Source organism: Anguilla anguilla, chromosome 2 (genome assembly GCF_013347855.1).
Source record: "Anguilla anguilla isolate fAngAng1 chromosome 2, fAngAng1.pri, whole genome shotgun sequence".
In the NCBI taxonomy this organism is placed as follows: Eukaryota; Metazoa; Chordata; class Actinopteri; order Anguilliformes; family Anguillidae; genus Anguilla; species Anguilla anguilla.
In genome coordinates, this window is record NC_049202.1 from 60,308,403 (window position 1) to 60,334,425 (window position 26,023).

At 45.3% G+C, this 26,023-nt stretch overlaps 2 protein-coding genes across 4 annotated transcripts; both read left to right on the top strand.

Moving 5' to 3' along the window:
* The first annotated feature begins 1,445 nt into the window (after window positions 1–1,445).
* On the top strand, window positions 1,446–6,838 carry mrpl12 (mitochondrial ribosomal protein L12). Of its 2 annotated transcripts, XM_035406251.1 has the most exons (6): window positions 1,446–1,660; window positions 3,875–4,067; window positions 5,175–5,249; window positions 5,448–5,453; window positions 5,583–5,720; window positions 6,295–6,838. In XM_035406251.1, exons 1-6 carry the CDS (start codon window positions 1,602–1,604, stop codon window positions 6,409–6,411), a joined length of 588 nt encoding a protein of 195 aa, XP_035262142.1. In that variant the 5' UTR covers window positions 1,446–1,601; the 3' UTR covers window positions 6,412–6,838. The 2 variants fall into 2 exon arrangements, with proteins under 2 accessions (XP_035262142.1, XP_035262143.1); XM_035406252.1 differs by lacking the exon at window positions 5,448–5,453 and having other exon boundaries at window positions 1,448–1,660.
* A 3,439-nt stretch (window positions 6,839–10,277) lies between these two features.
* On the top strand, window positions 10,278–24,792 carry LOC118221295 (mitochondrial dicarboxylate carrier-like). 2 transcript variants are annotated; one of them, XM_035406249.1, is made up of 11 exons: window positions 10,278–10,849; window positions 14,853–14,972; window positions 16,350–16,464; window positions 17,523–17,571; window positions 18,933–18,974; window positions 19,202–19,245; window positions 19,554–19,624; window positions 19,736–19,828; window positions 21,073–21,150; window positions 21,274–21,330; window positions 22,036–24,792. In XM_035406249.1, exons 1-11 carry the CDS (start codon window positions 10,760–10,762, stop codon window positions 22,135–22,137), a joined length of 861 nt encoding a protein of 286 aa, XP_035262140.1. In that variant the 5' UTR covers window positions 10,278–10,759; the 3' UTR covers window positions 22,138–24,792. The 2 variants fall into 2 exon arrangements, with proteins under 2 accessions (XP_035262140.1, XP_035262141.1); XM_035406250.1 differs by lacking the exon at window positions 10,278–10,849 and adding an exon at window positions 14,076–14,157.
* The last annotated feature ends 1,231 nt before the right edge of the window (window positions 24,793–26,023 follow it).

Consider the following 26,023-nt stretch of genomic DNA (forward strand, 5'->3'; position numbering starts at 1 on the left):
TGAAACAAGTGAACTGTTACACGTGAACACATAATGTTGAAATTATTATGAGGTGATATATGTTAATGGTGAAGGCGAGTTGGATTTTGCATAGTTGATGAAGACTGAGGATGCGTCTTTCTACCGTTTGTGTTCTAGTGTGTAGACAGAATAAAGTTGCTCTGGATAAGAGCATCTGCTGAAAGATAGCTTTTTCCCATAATAATAATAATAATAATGTATTTATTTCCACTGTAATCACTGGTACACATACACAGGGCCAGTTATCGGATGCACCGTGAAATTGCACGTGATCCAAACCAGTTTCCTACAGTTCCGTGAAGCCTATCACCGCAGGCGAGGTTGAATCCGAATATCCAAACCAGTATCTTTGTCCATACTGGGTTAAACTAACACAGCAAAAACTAGGACTCGACTGGCCGGGCAAATGTTTTGATACGCACACCACAAACTGGCGGAACCATTAAAGTACTGAATTGTATTATGAGACATAAATACTTTGGAATTTTACAGGAAAAAAGAGCGAACCCCACCCACCCACAATTTCTCTGCAGTAGATGCATATAAAAAGAACTTGAGTGAATATGCAGAAAGGCGAAAGCCATCGACTCCCGTTTTATCAGATTTACATTCCAGCAAAGGGCGAACGAGGTCGCGAGGCATGCCTTCGTGAGCAGAGTTAAATATATTGCTCTGGTCTGAACGTAGTAAGGACATCTATATACACCAAGCGTGCAGTTATTTCTGACCTGAGGGATATGGCGAACAAACAGGCTTCAGTTTCTTAACGATCTAGCTGTTCCGTGGGTGTAGGTTTGAACTTTGGTGTAAAGGGACTTCTGGATCACCTTGTCTCGCGTGGTCAAACGTAAAGTCCTACAAACATATTCGCTAGGCTGAGAGTTTAGGGACCAATTCATATGGAAATATTGGGGGTGAAAAATCTCCTGTCTGTTCCCCACCAAATCTATGCCTCTGATCTGTCGGCCGGCACAGCCTGGGATTACCTGTTTAAGAGGATTCCACCACAGTTCAGTGGGTTCCACGCTAGCCTAGTAGGGCCAGCCCCCCTGGCTTTCTTGTTTAGGTACGTGGTGTACATTTTGACTAAATGACTGGCTAATGTTTGATGGAATGCAACAGTTGTGTCCCACACTCCTCCCCAAATAAAAAAGGCGAATGAAAAATAATGGCAGGCTATGAGAAAAAGCGATAACGTGCAGTTTAATTCGATGGGGAAAACGACATGAAATGATTAAATTTATCCCAACGTCAACAATAAAATATATTTTCATATATACTTAAAGGGTTCTGCATATAACTTGATCCAGATTTAATTTTTTTTTTCTAAACGAAACCACATCTTTGTAAATCATAATTGCCATTTCTTTTTATACATTTTCTTGACATATCTTCTCCCCAATGTCTGTGTTAATAAAGTTGCATTTTGAAGGGTGCGCGGTGCATTGTGGGTAGGTCAGTGAGTGAAAACTGGAGGAAGACATGTGCTGCGTGAGTGTCAGACTAACTGACTGTTAGGGAGGCAGAAACGGACCAAGGATCCCAAAACCAAGAAATATCACAAACCATATATAACAAATATGTACTGCACTCGACACTGTATCCGGACCGCGCTGCGCATCGCAGCACAGACGCAACGGTAAGCCGGAGTGAACCCGAACCTGTGACATAACGGAACCGCCGGTGCGGCATTCTGTACCAGTACTCAAGGACAGTGAGATAATTGCTATCCAGTTGAGCTTTTTTTGCAAATGTGAGCAGCAGCCTAAAGTGGGACGATGATTGTCGTTATCGTGGCACTGAAGTGGAGAATGCGAGTAGCCATTTAATGTAACCAGTGTTCATTCAAATTTGCACCACTGTTCCTTGATGGCTAGCTAACTAGCTTGTTGCCTTGCGGAAATGCTGTGGAGCGAACGTTTGCTTGCTGATGAGAACTGGTCGACTACGTGGGTGAACCGGCGGCCCGTTCCAGCAATCACACATTTGTATTTATACGAGAAGCCATAGAGCAGTAATAATACTGACTGCCCTATGGCTTCTCGTATCAGTACAAATGTCTGATTGCTGGAACAGAACGCCGGTCCTGTAGACATGAACAGACTTATTACCCAGGGCTACGCCACGTAAACATTGTGGTGGCTAGCTAGTTAAAGTTAGCAAATTCGCTTTTAGTTAGCTTTATCTTTTTTGTTTTGTTCTGAACAAGTGTTTATAATCCTCGTTTAATATACGGCGTTTTTAATTATGGTGTATCCTTGGAATTTAAACTAAATAAAGCCAAATCATCTACTTGTCTGACACATTTAAGCAGTTCAGATATTAAAGGGGAAGCCTTCATTCTAAGACCTGTGCTAGTTTTTGGCCTGCAGACCTTGCAAACCAGTGATTGGTCCAAACCAGGGTCTGACAATGGAGAATCAAGTGTCTGCCCCTCTCCGGTCTTGGCAGACCTTTACTGATAATGCTGAGCGATATTTGTGTCTCTGCTAGCCCTGATTATTCACCAGCAGGGCCTGTCCTGTCCTAACACGAGAACAGTTTGAGAGCAAGGCTCGAAACGAGACCGAGCCCCAGTTGCTGCTACTGGGCTAATGCTGGCTCACGCCTACCCAGTTACTCTGTGTCAAGTGCCAGTGCTTTCAGGTGACAGCAGTGACGGGTCTGTTTTCAGTGGCCTGAGTCAGTGATTTATAAGGTCAGTAAGTTAAGGGCTCAGTCCTGACAAGAAACCAGTCCAGGAGCAATACTGTTAGTGCTAAACCATTCCTCTTACTCTTTCTCCCTCACCTCCTCTTCCCCGTAAGCAGTCTCATATATGTGTGATATGAGCCCAACAGCTACAAAGCCACCAGTTCAGATTTATTGTATTAGTACTTCAAACTGGCCACTGCCAATGCTCCAGATTGCCCCACTCTTCAACTTCAGCTTAATTTTCCCCAAAGGGAAATTCTTTGTGCAGCCAGTGGATACATAAACCCATACAAACACGCATAACACATACACTAGAAGCATTCAAACACACATACACTATATGACCAATTGTTTCTGGACACCCCTTTATCTGGGGCTGTTTTTCGTGATGTGGGCTAAGCCCCTTAGTTCCAGTGAAGGAAAATCGTAATGCTGCAGCATATAGTCACATTCGAGATGATTCTGTGCTTCCCCAACAGTTATGGGAAGGCCTTTTCCTGTTTCAGCATGACAATGCCCCTGGGCACATAGGGAGGTCCATATAGAAATGGTTTTGTTGAGAATGGTGTGGAATAACTTGACTCGCCTGCACAGAGCCTTGACCTCAACCCCAACCAACACCTTTGGGATCAATTGGAAAGCCAACTGCAAGCCAGGCCTAAACAGTGCCCAACCTCACTAATGAACTTCTGGCTGAATTGAAGCAAATCCCTGCAACAGTGCTCCAACGTCTAGTATAAAGCCTTCCCAGAAGAGTGGAGGTTGTTATAGCAACAAAGGGTGCACCAACTCTATATTAATTCCCATAATTTTGGGATGGATATCTTCCCATTTAAAATGTATCCTCGTTTCCCCTGGTTTGAATAATTGAAACTTGATGAAGCCCTTTGCATAGACATTGCCAGTACTTCAAATCTGTGTTGGGCTCAGGCCTTCCCCATCAGTCCTCTGTGTGTTTTATGTGGAATCTTGACCCAAGAAAATTGTAATCTCATCCTCTCCGGTTTGCTTCAAACCACTATATTTAATAGCCAGGCGAGGTTGAGACCAAATAGTCTGGACTTCCATTGGCTGGGAGAATGAGAACTCCAAGGCCAGTCAGTTGTAGTGATAATGATGGTGATGATGATGATGAAGATGAGCCCCGCTCTCTCCCCAGACGGGCTGCAAGGACGCCCTTGGTGTGTGGACTGAGGGCGCTGAAGACCAGCTCTGCCTGTCCGTCCGACACCATCGCTGCCCCCCCACTGGACGGCGCGCCAAAGAGCTACTCCCCCAAAATCCAGCAGCTGGTCAGTGACATCGCCAGTCTCACGCTGCTGGAGGTGTCTGACCTCAATGAGCTGCTCAAGGTACAGCACTGCTGCGGGGGGCGGAGCCACAGCATAGAAATAGTGTTACTAGAATTTTTCTGCTCATTAAAAGCTACAGTCATATGCACATAGAAGTAATGTGACCAGAATTATTCTGCTTATTAAAAGCTACCGTCAGATGCACAGAAATAATGTGACTAGAATTTTTCTGCTCAGTAAAAGCTACAGTCAGATGCACATAGAAATAATGTGACTAGAATTGTTTTCCCTCATGAAGAGATATGGTTAATGTGACCCCCAAGCTTAAATGAAATTCCTTGCTAGTAATATGAGTTTCTGTTGTTTTTTCGGGTAACTGTGCCCTCTTTTTGAATGGGATCGTTTTGCCAAAAGTGGTGACTTTTTTTTATTATCAAAGAAATCAGGCACATGAAATACAGAAGAACAACTCCAGCAGGGGGGTGAAAAGGGAGAAATTTAATAATTATGATGCATGTATAAACTCATCCCACCTCTGATCCTCATTACCCCATTACCCTGGTTACCCTCCAGAAGCTGGCCCTTGTAGAAACAGTGTACCCTATGCACTTGAATCGCTGCTAATATTTATATAGCAAAGGTGTAGAGAGGCTAATGTTATTGAGAGTACAAAGCGCATGCATCACTTTAGCTCTAGGCATAGCTAGACCTGTAATTTAAACTGCAAGTTACTGCAGCCTTTCACGGGCGGTGTCTGTGTCTCTTGGTCCAAAACTTGGTTGCATTGTCTAAGAGCTTTAGAACAACAATAAGAGCAGGTGAATATCAGCAAATTTAAATAAACACAATCCACACAATGTTTATTGTACAGAAAACCCAGACAGGTGCCGAACTGAAAAATGTAAAAAGTAAAAAGGAAGAGTTCCCACACTGTACATTCTCCCAAGTAACGTTTCCAGCCTAATGGCTCTTCATCAGACGGTCTTTCTGGTGTTCATAAATTCACGCTGCTCAGGAGCGTAAACAGTGTGTGTACTGCTTCCTTTTTGCTCAGGCACGTTGAGGGCCACAACGGGGGCCTTTAGGTCTTGAGGCTGTAGTGCTGAGAGGCTGTTGGTCAGAGGGTGGTTTGATGTGCCCCCTGTAAAAACTCCACTCCCCCTCCAGAAAACACTGAATATCCAGGATGTGGGCATGATGCCCATGGGAGCCATGGCAACAGCTGCCGCACCTGCCGTCCAGGTAAGTCTCTTCCTGTTCCCCGCCCCTCTGTTGGTGTATACGGGTTGCTGTTTGTAGGTGTGCAAATGATGTGTCTGTTTGTGTGTGATGTATCTGTGATGGCTGTTTATGTGCATGTAGGTTTTACGCAGCATGTAATTAGTGTTCTGCATAACTTTTTTCTACCCGCTACTGATGATGTGTGTGATCTCATTCAAGATGGAGGTGAGGCTGTTTATATGCATGTGTGATTTATCTGTGTTTTATGAGCATTATGGTTATGTATACATCTTCACTCTTGAACTTTGCTTGTGTTTTGCATATTTCTCCTTGTGTGTGCGCATGTGAATCCAGGCCGTGGAGGAGGAAGAGGTTCCAGTGAAGAAGGAGCAGACTCACTTCACAGTGAAGCTGACAGAACTGAAAGCAGCAGATAAAGTCAAACTGATCAAGGAAGTGAAGAACTGCATACAGGGCCTCAACCTCGTACAGGTACAGCATTTGCTCTGTCTGTCTGTCTGTGTTAACGCCAACACTCTGTCTGTCTGTGTCGACACCAGTGCTTGCTCTGTCTGTCTGTCCTCTGTCTGTATGTCTGTCTTAACGCCAGGGATCTGTCTGCCTGTCTGTCAGTCTGTGTCAGCTCAGATGATGGTAAGATTCTGAAGATTACAGGTGAAGAATAGCATATCAAAATAGAATAAAACGAAAGAAAGCCAGTTATAACATTTATTATTATTATTATTATTATTATTATTATTATTATTATTATGGTGGTGGTGTAGTGTAATGGTTAGGGTACTGTACTTGTAACTCAAGGGTTGTGGGTTCGAATTCCAGCTGGGACGCTGCCATTGTATCACTGGGCAAGATACCCAACCTGAATATCCAGTGGTATAAAGGGTTTATATGTTTTAAAAATAAATAAATAAATAAAAAAAACGCTATCTGTGCAAGTCACTTGTATCAGAGTGTCTACTGTGCACATTGGGTTTGCTTACTGTATGAAGTACTGCTGTAATGGTGCCCTTGCTCTCTCCCGCTAACTCCCTGCCTCCCGTTGCAGGCAAAGAAGCTGGTGGAGTCCCTACCCCAGCAGATCCGGACAAATGTGTCCAAAGACGAGGCTGAGAAGCTGAAGGCAGCGCTGGAGGCAGCAGGGGGCACTGTGGTGCTGGAGTAAAGCCCCACCCTCGTCCCGTTCATCCAATCATATGCCCCGTTTCTCTTTTTCCCCCTCCCCATTGTTTTTTTATACACAGTGGAAGATTTCACATAATTGGAAGAAAATTGTCCTTTAGTGCCACAATATGAAGAGGTCTCTGGGCAGAAGGGGCGGGGCAGGGGAGGCGGGCTCTCAACCTCAGACTGAACTCGCACTGGCTTAGAGCCTGACCATGCCCATCACGGTAGCCCCGCCCTCCCAAGGGCGTCCGGCCGTCCGTCTCCATGTTTAAGAGCGGCGGTCGTTAGGCTGGAAGCGTGGCCCTGCTGATTGGCTCTGTCTGTCTTGTCTGTCTGTCTGTCAGCCCCGTACGAGGGAGACGGTTACTATTGCCTTTGCCTGTGGTGAAAATAAACATTTAACACAAGGAAGAGCTGAAATATTTCCTCGTAGTGGAAGGTGTCATTGTGCTGTCATGTCATGTAATGTTTCATCAGTTAAACTGGCTTCTGCTTTTCATGGGAGAAAAATTAATTGCATATAGAGGGGGATAAAAGTCAAGATTATCAAGATTATTTAAGGAGGCAGTACTCGTGCGTATACCTAAACAGGCTGTACTTCAAAAGTGTGCTTCTGTTAAAGCTGCTCTACCTCAATTGTCCACTTGGGTGCAGCAGGCTAACACTTGGATCACCCTTAACAAGCATCTGTTCGCAACTTCAAAGTCACAAGGGTGTGTTAGTAGAGGCCTAATGTGAATGAGCTGGCTTTGAATATAGACAAAACTGCAGAAAAGAGTATGTGCTGTAAAAGCTGGCCAATTTACCTGCGGTAGCCATTAACCTTTTAGGTCTGGTTTTTTTTATGACTTTTATGGGGTCTGTTCACTGGCAATATTGAAAATGACAATGCAGTTTTTTTATTTTTTTATTACAAACCATCTTTTAATGAATGTTTCCAAGTCAATTCAGAATGACTGGCAGTGAATCTCTACAGATTACTTTTTATTTGCAGAACTGTTATCTTCTCTGGCTGTACAGATTGCTTTGTGGCTTATTGCGTAACTGTCATGGCATAACCTTTATCTAGACTTGGTTAAATGTAACCCGGCAACCACAAGCTCTGAAACTCGCTTCCCATCAACCCCTCTTACAAGACCTTTTCCCAAGAGCCTCAGCTGTAAGTGTAACTGAGCCTGTCTTTGTCAACATTGTGAAGTGTGCTCTTTTTCTGCTCACCATAGATACCACAGCAGCCATTTTAATTGCATTTGACTCCTTTTTTTGTCAGCCTATGGCAGCCTGTCGTCCCCACATTTTTGTTCCCATTTAATTTCATGAAACCGGAGGTGTCCTCACATGTGAACAAACAGTGGTAGCTTTTATTTTTTGGGGGGCAGAATGTGAACAGAGCTTTTGAACAGGAGTGGTAGTGTAGTATAATGGTTAGGGTACTGGGCTTGTACCATTAAGGTTGCTGGATTGATTCCCAGGTAGGGCACTGCAGTTGAGCACAGCGTTTAATCTGAATTCCTTCAATATATATCCAGCTGTATGAATGGATTGTACATTTTTTTTAAAAGTCATGCTGGATAAGAGTTTCTTATCCTTCACCCCCCCCCCCCCCCCCCCCCCCCATTTAATGTTTAAACAATTCCCTCCACCCCGTTTCCTCCTCCCCAAATTGGCATTGCCTGTTGTGCCTCTCCTTGAGTTGCCAATGTGCCACCCACACCTGCACAGGTAAGGGGTGCGGAACACTGCCCCTAAAGTGTGGGTGCTGCACTGAAGGCCCTCACTGAGTCCGCTAGTGAATACCGTAATTTGCCTGGCTACCAGCCTGGAACAGCACCACAGCAGAGTTGATGTCGGTTGGGCAGACACAGAACATGTACAGCCAGAAGCCTGTGGGAGATGTTCAATTTAAAATGTTGTCTTTTGGCTGAAGCTTTCAGCCAAAGCGACTTACAAAAGTGAATTTCACCACTTGAGGTAAAGGTACGAGCACCTGACTGCCACCATCAAGATACATAACTCAAAGAATTGTGAGATAATTGGAAAGAAGGGCTAGATTTTTATGTAGATAGCTGTAACTATGGCAATGACCAACTAGGTGTACCCTATAAACTGTGGTGTTGTATACTAATTTGGCTCAGAAACCAGCTGGTGTAAAGCTGACAATCAACAATGGGAACATGCCCTCTGCCATGAATGAAAGGCATTGAATTACAGATGATGCTGGTTAATGGTCACCCCGTGTGGACCATCCACTTGTATTATGGATGTGTTCTGGCAATAATCATACTGCCAAACATCTGATGGTGTACTAGTCCAATCCGAGAAGTTGCTACACACCCGCAATAATCTTGCGTCTGCTCACTCATTCTCAATCCACACCCTGTTTATTCTTTTTTCTTAAATATCTCACTGAGGTTTTATTATATCCGTGTTTAATGAGCTATTATAATGCAGATAAAGTTGGCGTTGTGGTACTGGTGCCCACTAGTGCAACCAGGAGTGTCTCCATAGCAACTGTAAACGTTCGGTTTTTTTTTTTCTTTCTTTTTTTGGCCTCTTAACAGGTGGGTGTGTTTACTCTGTGATAATACTATGCCGCCAGGTGCAAAATGAGGCGTCTTGTGACCTGTAGTCCCCTGGTATTGTGTAGAAAACGGTAGTTCTGCTGTACACGCTACTGAACAGCACCGACGGCGGAGTGAGACTTCAATAAAAAAACAACAAATAGACGAAACAACCACTGCTGTCAGTGAATCGCTGATTTTAACCAATCATTGTTCTCTGTGGGGAGTAAAAACAACAGTGATTCAACCGAGTAAGAAACTGACAGCCCATTGTAGCTCCACCCATTATGAAGTTCATAAAACTTCACTCCAAAAAAACACGTAATACCTGATTTTATTCTCTTCGAAAGAGTAAAGGCGTGTGTGTAACCAAACTATGCTAAAATCTCACTCACATATCCATATCGCAGTGTTTAAATAAAGATTATTCACTGGTTCCGGTCTCATTGCTTTAATGTTTCTGGATTGTAGCGGAACTAATTTCCAGAACACACTATAGTTGTAGGCCTATAGGTTTTCACCGGACGAACATGGCCATTTGGAATTCCAATATATTCTGAAATATACCATTTCTAAACTAGATTCTAGTATATACACTGAAGATCGAGCGTCGAAATGGTTTTGCCAAAGCTCACTTAGCGGAGAAATAACCCAGGATCACCTGCTTAATGTTTACAGTGCGCGCGCGAATTGGTTCACATAGGGGTCATGTGTGTCCAAATCTTGTACTTTAAAGAGCTGTGCCACTTGCTTGGTAGGCTAATACAAGGTCAAGCTCTCCTTCGCTCACCCATCTACCCACAAACACAACACACATATGCAGGCCATACATTCCTCTGAACTGCACGTTTTTGGCGTAAGTTTTTGAATATCACGAGACTAATCGGTGCACTGGCGTGTAACTGGAACATTGTAATACTGTTAGTCTAAAGTACATTTCCCGAAAAGTTAACACAGCAAGATTAAGCTATTCATTAGTTCGTGTACGACGGTAATTGTGGACCGTTACAAAAAAATATATAATAATTTGTGCGACGGGGTAATGCAGAGACGTGCTTGCTTCTGGAAGCACGACAGACGAGAAGGAAAGACCGGTGTCGGCAATAGTGCAACATCAAACTGTGAAAGCATACATCTTCGTGTTTGTCGGTTGCAAATAACTGTTTCTGAAAACCATAGACGAGTGTTGTCACAATCACAATGCAGCGCAACATTATTTCCCGAGAAACTGAACTACTCGGAAGGTGTTGTGAATATTTCTCTTAAAGCAGCAACGTATCCTCGCCAGCGTGTCAGTCGGTTGTGCGAGTGCGCATGGCCCTTTAAGAAGCACAGGCGCCACAGCTATGATGAAACCACGGTATGTGGGATTATGCAGAGAATGGAGGAGAAAGCGCTTGTGTGGTGGCACAATTTGGGTTGATTATAGAGCCTTTGCCCTTTGACTCGGGGTGGATCTGTTTGCAGGAGGCAGTTCCTGATCTCGCGCAAGCAATTGGCTGTGGTTGAACTTGTGCATGTGTGTATTTTCGCTAACCTCTTTCTCTCCATGCATTTTAAATACAAAAATGCAGGCGTGTGAGTACAGGGAACTAGTCACAGCGCGGCTTTCACCGTGTTTGAAGATTAACAAGGCCATTCATTAGATATAGACACTCCACTGCAGCGGGTCCGGCAAGGATCGTACTGTCAAGCGCAACATTCTGAACCGAGTCAGAGAACGCAGTGGAGCTTTTCCTACAGCGGTGGATCGGTGAAGAGGGCATAGTCACACATCACGGGAACATGGGAGAAAAGAGGATCTCGCGCTGGTATTTCGGAGGCATCGCCTCTTGCGGCGCCGCCTGCTGCACGCACCCACTGGACCTTGTCAAGGTAAGATTATACGGACGAGTGGGGTTTCGTGGAACGATGGTCCGAGCGTTAACGCACGGGAAAGCTGGGCCGCCGATTTTCTGACTGCGAAAACAGATTCCGTAGCCTATCATCGCACACTGGTCCGAAATAAATAGCATAGGCTGTGTTAAACCGCGTATGAATTCAAACTTTTAAAGACACGGGTGCTAGGATAACATGAAACGACTCATTAACGTTTTTTGCTACTGTTAATCAGATGTTGACAGCTCAATGGATCAGATGTCCACGGTTAAAGGTTAGGCTGCAAACATGCTTTCAACCTGCTTTTAAGAAGCACATGACGTAAATCAAATAGCTACATTTTGTTTTCTTTCTACTCGTTTTTATTATAACCTTTCAGCGTCGTAGGCTACATCCGGATCCAGTTAGAGCTCACTCCGTCTTGTTGAATACACTTCCTTGTGCCGTGCACACATTGACTTCAATGCGAGACCATTAGGCTCGAAATGGAAACGGTACGTCTCGAATTACGGCCATCACACGCTATAGTTTAACAAAAACACTTTCATTGTAAGACTGGTATGCGCGTTTTTTTATCTATTATTTTTCAGATTTATTTGTACGATGAGGAAATTGAATGAAGAGGCTTCTCAATGTGGAGCTGTGCTGACCTGTGGAGTACATAAGTACTGCATAATGATTTATCTTATCCCCCGCATAGTGTGACAAGCACCTGCAAGCTGACCGTTATACGGTATTTTATCGCGTTATCTTGGCTGTGGAGATAGAAGTGTCTTCCCGTGCAGATACTACCTCTTTAGCAGGGGGTGTGAACTGGTATCAGGCAGGGGTCCAGAACTGAAGTCCTCAGGTTCTAAAGGGTCAGCTCTGATTCCTATTTTAGCCACGGCATCGGTTGGTGTCTTTGCTCAGATGATGTGCTATGGAGCGCAATAAACATTGATCAAGTCCGGTAAAGTAACCTGTTTGTTTTCATGCAAAACTGGATGTCTCCGCCTACTCTGTACACTGCCCCGGGCCTACTGGCCGTTGCTGGACTTTGGCTTAGCCCCCGGGGTCTCCTGATGAAATGAGGAGCTGACTGTGCGTGCTCGGTGACCCGACCTTTGCTCCACTGTCTGCTTCTTCAGTCTGTTGCAGCGCCCATTTACCAGGACCGCCGCGAGGAGTCGAAATAGGCGCACGTTCTATGCAACACAAACTCGCTCCTTGTGCTGGAGTGCCATATGGTTTCGTGGGCCTCTGCTTGGAATCTCTGCTTTGACCACATGGGTCACCCTTGCGCAGTAGAATCCACCATTTAATTATGCTAATCAGACCACGCCCCTGAATTTTCAAGCATAACAGCGGTATACACATTGCAAATATTTAAAATGACTTTGATCCTAATGCATCAGTTTTATGAGCACTACCCTTCGCTTATGTATGCACCGAATACCGACTAAGCCCGTCATTGGCCGATAAGGTTGATCGAGATTTTTTGTGTGAAATGATACGGTTCTGTGCTCGCCTGACCTGTTACTGTTGTCCTGCATTCCCAGTCAGTTTTTCTAGAAAATACCAGAGCGTGCGTTTTGAGTGGTATACATGTTAGCTGTTTCTTCCCCTCCCCTCAGGTGTCTTTTGCCAGGTAACTTTCTGAGAAATTCCCATGTAAGGGCATCAAAGCAATGGTAACATTTGGGGGGGCGCGGGGTAAGAAAACTGAGTTGAAAAACTAGTTGTGCTCCTCTTCTGTGGCGAACTGGCGGTAGCTTTCCGATAAAGGGAAGACCTTGCCTTATCTGAAGTCACAGTGTGGGGACATGTTTTTGGCTTCCTGGAAACAAAATATCACCACTTCTACACCAGAAAGCTCCGGTGGCTCCAGGGTGTCGCGGACTTCGTGTTCGAACACGTCTTCCGCGGTTTGTTCTGGAAGATATCGCTACGCCAAACGGCGGCTGTGGTACAGGGCCAGGTTTTTAGCTCTTTGCTTTTGTCCGCCCTTTTTTGTGCTCTCAGGCTGGACCCTCTTGCTTTTGAAGCTGTGTCAACATGCGAAAGCGTTCACACCCTGGCCAGTTAAAATCTCCAGCAGGTTTTTGTGCTCGTCCTCACACACACAAAACCTGCTTTTAATAACAAATTATTTGCTTCCCAGTTGGTGTTTCTGTCTGTTTTTCAAGTGTCTGTTTTTCACCTGAAACAGCCCCACATGAAAAGTAACTAAAGCGAACTTCTGCTTCCTTTCTGAATTAGGCTATTTCCTGTGGAATCCGACCCGTGTGTTTGAGAGACACCCTGGCTTTTAGCAGTGCAATCTTTCAACAAAATATGAGCTTGGCACTAAACATTTCCTTTGAATACAGTATGTTCAGAATGGCGCTCTGACACATTTCTTTAATGTGAGCTGTGTTTGTGTAATAAATAAACAGGCCTGACCTTGAACCATTTTAAAGGTCTTTTTAAATATTTGCATTTGTGTTAGAGCCCACTGCTGTCTATGTGGGTGAATTTTACAAACGCTCATCTGTGTTTAAAAAGCCTGGAGGAAACAGCAACGCTGGCAGCTTTCATTTTCTTTTTACGTTTTGTAAAAAACAGGCTTCTGTCTTATGCTAAGCAGTTTACAGGACTATTCTGCCATTCTGCAATGACAATAATAGCTTAGGTACAGGTCAGAGGATAGTCATTAATCTGGAACTCTGTGCTGAACTGTAAACTGTCAGTAACAGTTCGAAGCAGTCGCTGGCAAGAATGTGGCACCTGGCTTGACCTAAAAGAGTTCAGAATCCTGCAGACGAGCACTACCAGTCTCTTATTGGATGAGCCATGTCACATGGTCTCTGGCAGCCAGTTGTGTTGGAGCAGGCTTATCTGGGGGCAGTTTAAGCAGTGACATTAGACAGATTAAAAGCCGGATGGCAGTAATACTGGTTTTCACACTGCACCTCAAGCTGTTATAAAGCCAGAATAGCAACAGCGTATTTACTGTAAAGAGCTGTTGGCCGGGGCTGTCATTTATTTAACCTTGTGACATGCAGTGTCCTGGTGTTTGCCGTGAGCCCTGGCTAATTATTTAACGGTGACGCCCACAGCACTGGAATTATTACCATGTCTGGCAGAATGTGTAACTTTCCAACCAGTCTCTGTTGAATAGTTTACTCACTTTGATGTCCTGTGTGCGCTGTGGCTTCCGTGCGGCATGCTTTGGACGGGTTTGCAGAAGCGGTTCGTCTGGGTCACATGAGACAAGGCAGAGAGTCTCGCTCAACAGCTGTACCTGTACTGGGTTTAAACCTGCAAATCCCAGGTTTTTATAGGTCAGTTTCTTATAACGCAATGGCACACTTTTTGTAACAGCTACAAAAGCATGTGTACGCATGTATGCACACAGATGTGCACACACACGTACACACACACACACAGATTAGTGTTGTTAAATCCAGTGTCAGTGAGGCTAATTATAGTCCCAGACTACAGGCCAACCTCAATCCACCCTGCTTGCTATGTTTTCAGGTCATAGGCAGACTTGTGTCAGTTTTATGTAAATATATGACTGCTGAGCCAATCAAGAGGGAGGGAGGATGTGGCTAATTGCAGGCAACACTCAGACTTTTAAACGGAGCACAGCTCACAGTGCAGTCTGTTTCCTTGATGTCTTCATTATATCTGTGGTTTGCAAAGAATGAAATTAAACTAAACCTGTTTGTGTTGCAAAGCATTCTGTTCATTTAGCAGGTGGTCTTTTCTATGCTTATAGTTATTTAACTTAGATTGTAAAAATAAAAAAATTCACTTTAATGGTTTTTTTTTTTTTAATTCTACCCTTTTGGCTTAGAGCTTAGTGGGTTCAGGAACATGCAAACAACACACACACACACACACACACACACACAGTATAATTTATGAAACGCAGTACATGCTGGGTCACTTAACTGCCCAGTGTAAAAATAAACCTTTCTGATGATGATGATGATGATGATGATGATTTTCATGAAACAACTCCACCCCTCAGGTGCACCTGCAGACACAGCAGGAGGTGAAGATGAGGATGGTGGGGATGGCCATGCACGTGGTCCGGAACGATGGCTTTCTGGCACTGTACAATGGGCTCAGCGCCTCCCTCTGCAGGCAGGTCAGTGTAACTGCAGCCACACTTCTCTGCCCAAGGAGAAAGGCTACATTGTACTACTGGGCGTCATCACTGCCTCCTAGAAGGCTGCAGCGGCCCGAAATCAGCTGGCGGAACCTTCTAGAACATTTTCCAGCATTTAAATAAAGAAGAATAGGTTGGCTGTGAGCTCACAGCGCAGGTCTTTTCTGACAGCATGGGCTTTGCACATCAGACACCTGCTAACAGTTTATGTGAGAACTCTTGCTCTTTATAACAGGTTCAAACTCCAACCTTTTGTTTTAAAATGGCAGAACGTCTTCCACCTCTCCACACATAACTACATGTTATTTACATTTCTGTGTAGCCTGGTTTTTATATACATTGTTGAGCCAGATCCAAAGCTCAAAGGTTACTCAGGTTGAGCTACATTTTATAAGAGGGAGGCAAGTGGGTTTGAAGGCGATCCTGATATAAATGCACCAAAACTTAAATTACATTATAAGCCCGTTGCACAAAGGGCTCCCTCTTGTGGTTAGTCTTAAGTACTGCATGAGTGGCACAAAGGACCTTCTGACAGCTGAGTCACTATGACTTGCACAACTTTTACATAGCAATTTAAAAAAAAACGTTGTATCCATTTATCCAGCTGGATATATACTGAAGCAATTCAGGTTAAGTACCTTGCTCAAGGGTACAACGGCATTGTCCTACCCAGGAAACGAACCTATGACCTTTCGGTTACAAGCCCAGTTCCTTACCCACTGTGCTACACTGCCGACTTAACAGCATTCAGTGATTGCCGTAGGTCACAAAATTGCCAGCTGCGATTTCTCATTTGCTTACCAGTAGCTTTGCAAAGAAAAGCTTCCGAAGCTCTACGTGCGTGTGGGTAGGTGTGCGTGCATGCGCATTTATGTGTGTTTGTGCACGGCGGGTTGGCAAACCAAAATGCAGAAGTCGGATTGCAGCAGTCGGCGTGTTAGCATAGTTGCATAACTAACTGCTAAGGAAAGTGATGTCAAACTGCTAACAATATCTCACCTTGAGTGCATGTAGGTGGTATCACTAATCAGTATGCTTTGAGTCTGAAGGCTGCAGGCTTGAATCCTGCAAGAGCTTGTGCTGTCACATTTTTGAGGTTGGGGGGTGGGGCCAGGGGGGTGGGGCTGAGTCAGTTGCTCCAGGAAATACTGGAATAATAGCTTTCTGATGGATCAGATTATTGCTCCTCTACAATGCATCAAGGAAGATTCCTGTTAATTTCTCTCTCTCTCTCTCTCTCCCTCTCTCTCTCTCTCTCTCTCTCCCTCTCTCTCCCTACCCACCCTCTTTCTTCCCCCTCTCTCTCTCTCTCTCTCCCTCCCCCCCCCCTTTCCCTCTCACTTCCTAACTCTCCAGATGTCCTACTCCCTTACACGGTTTGCCATATACGAGACTGTGCGGGACATGATGGGCGGGGCCAAGCAAGGCCCCATGCCGTTCTACCAGAAAGTTCTGTTGGGTGCCTTTGGAGGTATGATTGCCCTGCCCCCCTCAGAGGAAGACATTAATCTCACAAAGATAATGGAAATGCATTCACCTTCTGCTCCACCAAGGGGCTGCTTAGATGAAGCAATTTGTCTACTGATTCAATCTTTTAATGAATAAAACATCATAACCAAACCCAACCAATCATCTTCCCCCCTGTATAAATATATACAATCTTCTGTTTCATAAACTCCCTTTTCTTTTCGCTGTGGTAAGCAAAATAAAATTGCTTATCGAAGCAAAATGCCACCACATAGTCTATAATTCCACCCATAACAACACACACTCCCATCTGTTATTTTAAACCTTTATCCGCAAAATAGTTTACGCAATATCTTTCTTAGCTTAGAAAAACAATAGAATTTGACGGCTGAAGTCCAAGCACTTACCCGTTGTGTGTAACTCCTTTTTGGTTGCAGCTGGTGTGTTTGTGAGTGTGTGTGTCTGTGTGTGTGCGAGTGTGTGAGAGTGTGTGTATCTCTGTGTGTGAGAGTGTGTGTCTCTCTGTGTGTGAGAGTGTGTGTCTCTCTGTGTGTGAGAGTGTGTGTATCTCTGTGTGTGAGTGTGTGAGAGTGCGTGTGTGTGTGTGAGTGTGTGAGAGTGTGTGTCTCTCTGTGTGTGAGTGTGTGAGAGTGTGTGTCTCTCTGTGTGAGAGTGTGTGTCTCTGTGTGTGAGAGTGTGTGTCTCTCTGTGTGTGAGTGTGTGAGAGTGTGTGTGTGTGCGGTTTCAGTGCTGTGTGAGTGTGTGTGTCTCTGTGTGTGAGTGTGTGAGAGTGTGTGTCTCTCTGTGTGTGAGTGTGTGAGAGTGTGTGTCTCTCTGTGTGAGAGTGTGTGTCTCTGTGTGTGAGAGTGTGTGTCTCTCTGTGTGTGAGTGTGTGAGAGTGTGTGTGTGTGCGGTTTCAGTGCTGTGTGAGTGTGAGAGTGTGTGTGTGTGCGGTTTCAGTGCTGTGTGAGTGTGTGTGTGCGGTTTCAGTGCTGTGTAGATTGAGTGATAAAATGAGTCGTTTGGGGGGAATGATTCAGCAGGCTGCTCGTCTCTCCTCAGGGTTTACCGGTGGCTTCATTGGGACTCCTGCGGACATGGTGAACGTCAGGTGAGCAGACACGCTTCTGATGCCCATTCACACACACGCACACACATGCGCACACACACTAATGCACGCACACGCACACACACACACACATTCACACACAAACACACACATGCACGCACACACCCACACGCACGCACACACACACTAATGCACACATACTCACACACAAACATACACATACACACGCACACATACGCACACGCACACACACAAACATACACACACACAAACATTCACACACACACACACACACACACACACACACACACACACACACAAACATTCACACACAAACACACACATGCACGCACACACACACTAATGCACACATACTCACACACATATGCACACACACATGCATGCACACACAAACATACACACACGCACACACAAGTGCGCACACACCCACATTCACACACATGTGCACCCACACACACACACTAACACACACATGCCCACACACATACACACCCACACTAACACTCACACACACACACACGTGCGGGGGCGCACACACGCTCATACTCACGCACGCGCACGCACACACGCACATGTACGCACACACACACACAAACACACTAACACACACATGCGCACACACATGCACGCACATGTACGCACACACACACACATGCAGACACACGCACTCATGCGAACACACATGCGTATACATACACACACACACGTGCATACACATGCACGCACACACACGCACACATACACACACACAGACTCACACACACACAGGAATGGGTAGATGTACATTATGCTCAAACGTGTAATTATGTGACCTTTTCATTTTCTTATCTTCAGACTGCTGGAGACATTGGGTTCATGCCAGGACGGAAATGTCTTGGGTTTATTTTTTTAAAGCTGCTGATGGGTTTTTTTTTTTTTGTCTGCTTTGGCCTCAAGCCATCCCTGCTGCCTCTAGAAATGCACCTGCCTCAATGTATGAATGGAAATCAGATCTTACCTGCTGCATGTAGGGAGTCTCTGTCTCCACCAGGTGGCAGCGTTTCCCCATGTTTGACTGTGTGCCGTTTCCTTGCGTGCACGCGTGCATGTGTCTGTCTGGCCCTGACTGGAGTGGCGCTGGACACTTCCGGTCCACAGAGGGGCACTCTGACATGTCAGAAATTGAAGAACACTGGTGAGAAACTGCAGAGTAGAGCAGGAGAGACAGACAGACAGACAGCTCTAAGACCTTTTTTTTCCCGTAAAACTTACATTTTTACATTCTGAGCATCTCATCCAGAGCACCTTCAACTACCCCCCCCCCCCCCCCCCCAGAACTGAACCCCCCAGTTCCCTAACAAAGCTACTTCGTTTTCAGTGCTCTCCTTTCTTCTCTTTTACAGAATGCAGAATGATATGAAGCTGCCACCGGAACTGAGGAGAAAGTGAGTTTGTGTGCACACACACTGTACTGAGGATTGGGCTTCACTGATGTGTTGTGATTTTTACTGCTAGTGTTGTGCTAGAGCATGTTGAGTGAATGAAATGGCGTGAGATCAGGGGCAGTGTTTATGTACTGTGTTCAGTCACTGGAGCAGCTGTTCTAAATGACCCATCCGTCCTCTGCCTGTCCATCTGACTGTCTGTCTATCTGTCTGTCTGTGTTCCCCAGCTACGCCCACGCATTGGACGGTCTGTTTAGAGTCTGGAGAGAGGGTAAGCTGGGGTACAGGGGTGGCATGGAAAGACTGGAGCCCAGGGGTGGAGGCAGGGTTAGACGGGGGCACCAGGGGGTGAAGGTGGGGTTAGACTGGGCTATAGGGGGTGGAGGTGAGGTGAGACTGGGGCACCAGGGGGTGAAGGCGGGGTTGGACTGAGTTATAGGGGGTGGAGACAGGTTCAACTGGGCTACAGGGGGTGGAGGTCTGTGAGTGTGTGTATGTGTCTGTGTGTGTGTGAGTGCACGTGCATGGCTGATTGGCCATTTCTTCCTGTGTCTAACCTCTGGCTCCCCATCTCCCCAGAGGGCATTCGGAGACTGTTTTCTGGAGCCACAATGGCCTCCAGCAGAGGGGCTCTGGTCACCGTGGGACAGGTGAGAGAATGGGGTATGGCATGCTGGGAAGGGATGAGCAGGCTGCCTGGTGCACCTATATCTGATGTTAACTGTGTGTGTGTGTGTGTGTGTGTGTTTCTGTGTATGCAGCTCTCTTGTTATGACCAGGCCAAACAGCTTGTCCTGGGCACTGGCTTCATGTCTGACAACATTTTCACCCACTTCCTGTCCAGCTTCATCGCAGTGAGTTCACCCGATTGTGTTCTGATTGGTTGGATTTTTCATTACCTCTGATGTGGTTGGCTTTATCACTTGGGCTGATGTTTTTAACTTTACTAATGTTGCCTGTGAGATTGATGATCTCAAGTGATGGAGAGCCTAGAAGTTTCTCTCCCTAACTGTTGCATAGTGTGCACATGCACACACACGCACACACACACACACACACACACAGACACATGCATTCACACACATACACACACACACATTCACACTCACCCACAAACATACACACATGCATGCACATGCATTCACAATCACACACACTCACATACTGTCATACACACGTGCACGCACGCACGCACACACACACGCGCGCGCATGCTCTCTCACACACTTGCACACGCACACACACACTAATGGAGAGGGCTATTCTCATGACTGACCTGTTGGGCTTTCGTTGCCATAATTTGCTTCATTTCATTTCCCAGCTAGTGTTGTTTTTTGAATATTTATCTTTGGATTCAGCCTAATTCTGCTGTGAACTCATCGTTTGGTGTATTCTCTTGTCGCTTGGAGAATGTTTCTGTGAATGTCTACGTGCGGAGTTTAGAATCTTGCTTCCTTGTAAAACTGGTTTTATGAGGCTCTAGGGTAATGTGCCAAATAAAATGGTTTTGTAACTTATCGCCTGTAATATCCTTACTTATCTATTCATAATCTTATCTAAGATTACTGTGAAGGCCCAGGTCTGACAGTACTACTCCAGCAGGACCAGATTCTGCTGTGTGTTACACCCAGGGGGTAACTGTGAAACCAGGTCATCTGCACTGAGGGTTAATTTTACTCCCATCTGATACCACATAGAATGGTGCCAGGAACTGTCTCTCAAATTACATTTTCCGATTCAGCATTATCTACTTGATGAAGGCACGTTTTTTTCTTTCCAGGGAATCATATTGGAATAAATCCAATTTATTTAATCATTAAAAATGCATGTAATGCTGCCCCAGTTGCAGGCAGACATTGGATACATGTAGAACCGTGGAGGATAGAACTCAGTATAGCCTGTAGATTAATTTATATTGGGGTGAGTGCAACAGAGGATGTTGTATGTTAAACAAGAAGTAAAAAATGTAATGCAGTATTATGTAATGAGTTTATGGATAGAAGTAATTAAATCTATCTTTTTCTCTGCCCCCCCACCCTCTCTCTTTCTCTCTCTCCCTCTCCGTCTTTCTCTCTCTGTCTCTCTCTCTCTCTCTAAGGGAGGTTGTGCCACTGTTCTCTGTCAGCCTCTGGACGTGCTGAAGACGAGGCTCATGAACTCTAAAGGAGAATACAGCGTGAGTGGCTTGGGGTGGAGGGTGGAGGTGCGGGGAGGGGGGGGGGGGGTAGGTAGATAATGTGTATTGCCTGTCTTTAGAGACGTGACAGGAAGTGATGTCATTGTGCCATTTGTTTTCCAGGGGGTGGCACACTGCATGAAGGAGACTGCAAAACTGGGACCCCTGGCCTTCTATAAGGTAACCGTAGTAACACTGTAGCACCGAGGCCGTATTGTTACCGTTACAGCCATACGCGATCACCATCCCCCAGCCCGGGCCTATGGGCGAGCCAGTCAACCCAAATTTTGCTCCCACCCTGACCCTGGTTGCTCCTGTAGAAGGAGCAACCAGGGTCCCAGCTTCAAGCTTTTTACAGGGAAATAATTAGGTTCTACTATAATTGTATTGCAATTAAAATGATTTAATTAATGTTATTCTCCCTCCAAACTCCTTGTTCAGACCTTTTTGTGACAGTCTGCTCAATCCCCTTAGAGGTAATTATTCCCACAATAACTGAGTGACCAATGTCCTTGTATTAAATTGTTCCCATCCTAACCATCCTAATAGGGTCTTGTTCCCACAGTAACTGACTGTCAAATCCCATTGCAGGGTCTTGTTCTTGTGGTAACTGACTGTCCAATCCTGTATCAAGGTCTTGTTACCATAGTAACTGACTGTCCAATTCTGTTGCAGGGTATCGTTCCCACAGTAACTGACTGTCCAATCCTGGTACAGGGTCTTGTTACCTTAGTAACTGACTGTCCAATTCTGTTGCAGGGTCTTGTTCCCACAGTAACTGACTGTCCAATTCTGTTACAGGGTCTTGTTACCATAGTAACTGGCTGTCCAATTCTGTTGCAGGGTCTTGTTCCCACAGTAACTGACTGTCCAATTCTGTTGCAGGGTCTTGTTCCAGCTGGAATTCGACTGATCCCTCACACGGTGCTGACCTTCATCTTCCTGGAACAGCTGCGCAATAACTTTGGCATCGTCATCGTCTCCTAAGCACGAGCAGTGCCCCGCCCAACATTGCCCTCTGATTGTTCAAGATGCGTCTGGGACAGCAGTGACCACGCCAATTTCCCCTGTCCTGCCCCTCCCTGCACTGGATGTCCCACTAAAGTGGATGTCCACATTTGGACTGAATACAAAAAATACGTTCAGGCCCAATACAGTCACACACACACACACCAAAAAACACACATGCAGGCACACACTCCGCTCCCACCCGCACGCGCACACACTGGCTCCTCCCACAGACCGAGTCCATGAGCCCTCTGTTTCCCAGACTCGTCAGCTGGAAAAAGCGTTGGGTTCTTTGCCTGCATGTGGAGGTGTGGAGGTGTGTGGGGGAGATCTCCCTCTCTCTCCTGCTCATTCCAGTAATCCTGTACTGTGAACCCCCGCCCCCTCGGGTAGAGAGGAGTTCATTCATCCTGCTAGAGTGTGAGCTTGTGCATTATCCGATTCGCACGTCTGCCCCATTAAACGGCCGCCAATGCTAGGCGCACTGCGCTGAAATGGTCAGAAGCTTACGGTCCGACGATGACCAAAACAGCCTCAACATGGAACCCGCTGCCATTTTGTGTCTCTTCAGCACCGGCGTCGCCGCGGCAGCAGGGCTCTCGTTTCTGTCCGGTCGTTTCTGTGGGACTGACGGCATGTTACGCAGCGCTGAGACCAGGCCTCCGCCACGGACCGCTTTTTAAAAAGCGCTGTCCTGGCCGCGTGGTCCCTACGCAGGAAGAGGGAATATGGTGTAACACCGATGACCACACCACGACCCCCCACCCCTACCCCCCCCCCCACACACACATTCCTTCTGCTTCCTCTTGCGCTCTTAGAGGATCTTCCGAAATTGGGTGTTGCATCATGGCGAACATGTGGTCCAAGTTGTGACTGTGAGACCAGATTTAACCTGGAGAGTAGGGACGCACAGCTTATAACCTTCTAGAGCCAGGGGTGCTGTGTGTGTGTGGGTGTGTGTGTGTGTGCCCGTGTATGTGAATTTTCTGCACAGGCAGAAGCTGATTTCAATCGAGGAAACACTTTATTTTGTGTTTATGCGTGTGTGTGTGTGTGTATGTGTGTGGAGACACGAGAGAGAGATTGGAAATTAAGCAGTGTTGTAATGGTCACACACAAACACAGTGCATCCTATACCCGAGGCAAAGATAACTATCTTAAACAATTATTGCACTAAATGAAGATTTCAAAAAAATGAATAATTCCAGAGTAATTCCATCAGTCCCTCAGTTTTCTCCTATGCCCTTGTTATACTTTGGCCAGTAGAGGGCAGTATGACACTGCGAGTCGTGTGTGCGTGTATGTGCAGTTTGCATTTTCTGCAGATGTCTGATTTCAGTAGAGGAGGAAACACTGTATTTTGTGTTTATGCTACAATGGCACAATGCTCTTAACTAAAGCCTGTTTTTTGCTGTTATTTTTATGGACCACTTGTTATTCTTACAGAAGAGACAGACTCCACAAAGTTTTATTTTGCAAGAAACTGCAATGGTTTTCATTTAAAAAAATGTTTTATTTTAAATAACCTTCATCATAAAAATCATAATGTGACATACTAAGGAAGTTGCTCTAATAGCTTTAATATAATTTAGTTTTACAAACAGGGTGTAGTACTTGAAATGGAGCAATTGTCCGCAGTATATGACTGGATATATTTTCACAATATATAGAATTTTTGTTCTTTGAAAATTGGGGTACTTTTCTTAATATAATTATGGAGTCCAGAGCAGAGTAGATACCAGACAGTCCTTAATTTTAAAGCTGCTGTTATTAGATTGTAGTTCCTGTGGATTTTCTCCAGGAGTTTTTAGAGCATACACCTAGGCCTTGTGTCCCAGTGGCGACACAAATTTATTTGTCATTTCCTGTTTAGTTGCACAGATGATTATCTTTTTTGTTCAATATTAACCGATTTTGAAATGGTTTGTCGTGTGAAATTGTTATTTGAAGCTCTGTCACCAGGTCTTGTGAGAGGGTGCTGTTATGACTAGACTCAAGTGCACTGCATAGTGACAGATGGGCATTTGGAGCAGTGTTCAGTTTTTCAGTATCTACTACTTTATGCAAGTTTAAATAAAAGTCTTCATGACCAAAAAAGTGACACCGTTTCCAAATTAGAGCAATGCAATATTGAGGTACTACATTCTTTGAAATCCAGTGAAAATCAATATGTAATTTAATCAGATAAATGTCTTTATGAGTGCACCTGTGTGTGCACGGTTGCATGCATGCGCGCAAGTGTGTGTTGGAGCACGTATGTGCTGACTTGGTCTTCACACTTATGCTGCTCTTACATCCTGCAAGTTCCCGTTGGGTCTAAATGTGTTGTGGCGGCTGCACCAGGGTATAGCAGATCTGAATGATTAATGGGGACTCCACCAGGGTATACCAGGTCTGAATGATTTATGGGGACTAGACCAGGATATACCAGGTCTGAATGCTTTATGAGGACTCTACGGAGGGTCCAATCTGTAGGTCACATGATCACCACTACAAGTAAAGTGTTCTCCACACTTGAGTGCAACCAATGCATAACAGAGAAATGGTGTGCTGAATATCAAGAAGAAATCTCAACTCTGAAGATGATTAATGCAGAAAAAAATTATGCAATTAAAGTACTAATGAAAAACTGTTTAACTCTTTCTCTTTGTGGTTTGTGCTGAGAGGCTGAAGGTGTATTTATGTGCTGTGTCCCTTGAGGACGGAAAGGATGTGATTATACTGAAGTGTGTGCATAGATAAACATGGTATGCCCATGTGTATCTGAGAGAAAAGCTATGTGGTGTATGTTCGAAAGAGCGATATGGTGTGTGTGTGTGCGCGTGTTTGAAAGAGCAATTTGGTGTCTGTGTGTGTGAGTGAGAGTTGGTGTGTATGCGTGTGCATGTGTGCGTGAGTGAGATTGTGTGTGTGTGTGTTGGTGCACATCAGTAGAGCTGTAATGGAAGCAGAGTAATGCATGATTAATTGGAAGGCCATTAAGGCCGTCAACCTTGTGTTCCTACCTCACTGCTTGACTGGAGACCACCGTTCTCCTCCCCTGTGAATTGCGCAGCCTGGAGTCATCCAGCTCTCTCCAGAGTGACCGCAGCCCACCGGCTTCCCCTCCTGGCCAGACGTGCCATGTCGGTGGGATGATGGAGGTTTGTTTTAAACGGACGGTGTGGAGGGAGCAGCATGTCCGCCTTCGCAAATTCGATCCTGTGACATTAATGCGTGACTGGGGGCCTGTCCTCCCGACCAGCGCTGCCTCCCCCAGCTGCCTCATTATTCCAGCAGTCAGTCAGGGAGAAAACAACCGGCCTACTGCTCCTCTCTCTCCCCAAGCCATCAATACTATATATAAATTACATTCAAAAAATGTAGAAACTACATGCACACACAGTGCCCTCAAAAAGTATGGGAGCAGTAGAGTGAAAATTCTTTTCTATATACTTGAGGCATTACGGATATGAGGTCAAAGGATCAGTATGAGACAAAAGTACAGACAATCGGCTTTTATTCCACACGTGTATATGTCTTAACATTTTACAGGAATTGCAGTTTTTGTGTGGAGTCCCCCCATTTTTAGCTGTGTTTCAGGGTTAACGGATGCAATAACCGCATCATGTCTACAACCCTTTGATGCCACCAATCGTTTGGTGTCTTCTTTGGAAATGTCTTCCCAGGCCTTCACTGCAGCAGTGTTCAGTTTATCTTTGTTTTTCACAGCAAGTGAAATTCATGTTTGATTGGATTTAAACCAGGTGACTGACTTCAGTCCCAGTGTTGTTTTAGCCACCAGTTTTCAATTTTGTCATGGTTTTGATCTTTTGACTAAGATGCCTTTCAGTTCGTCATATTTTAGTCATGCTTTCTCCATTCA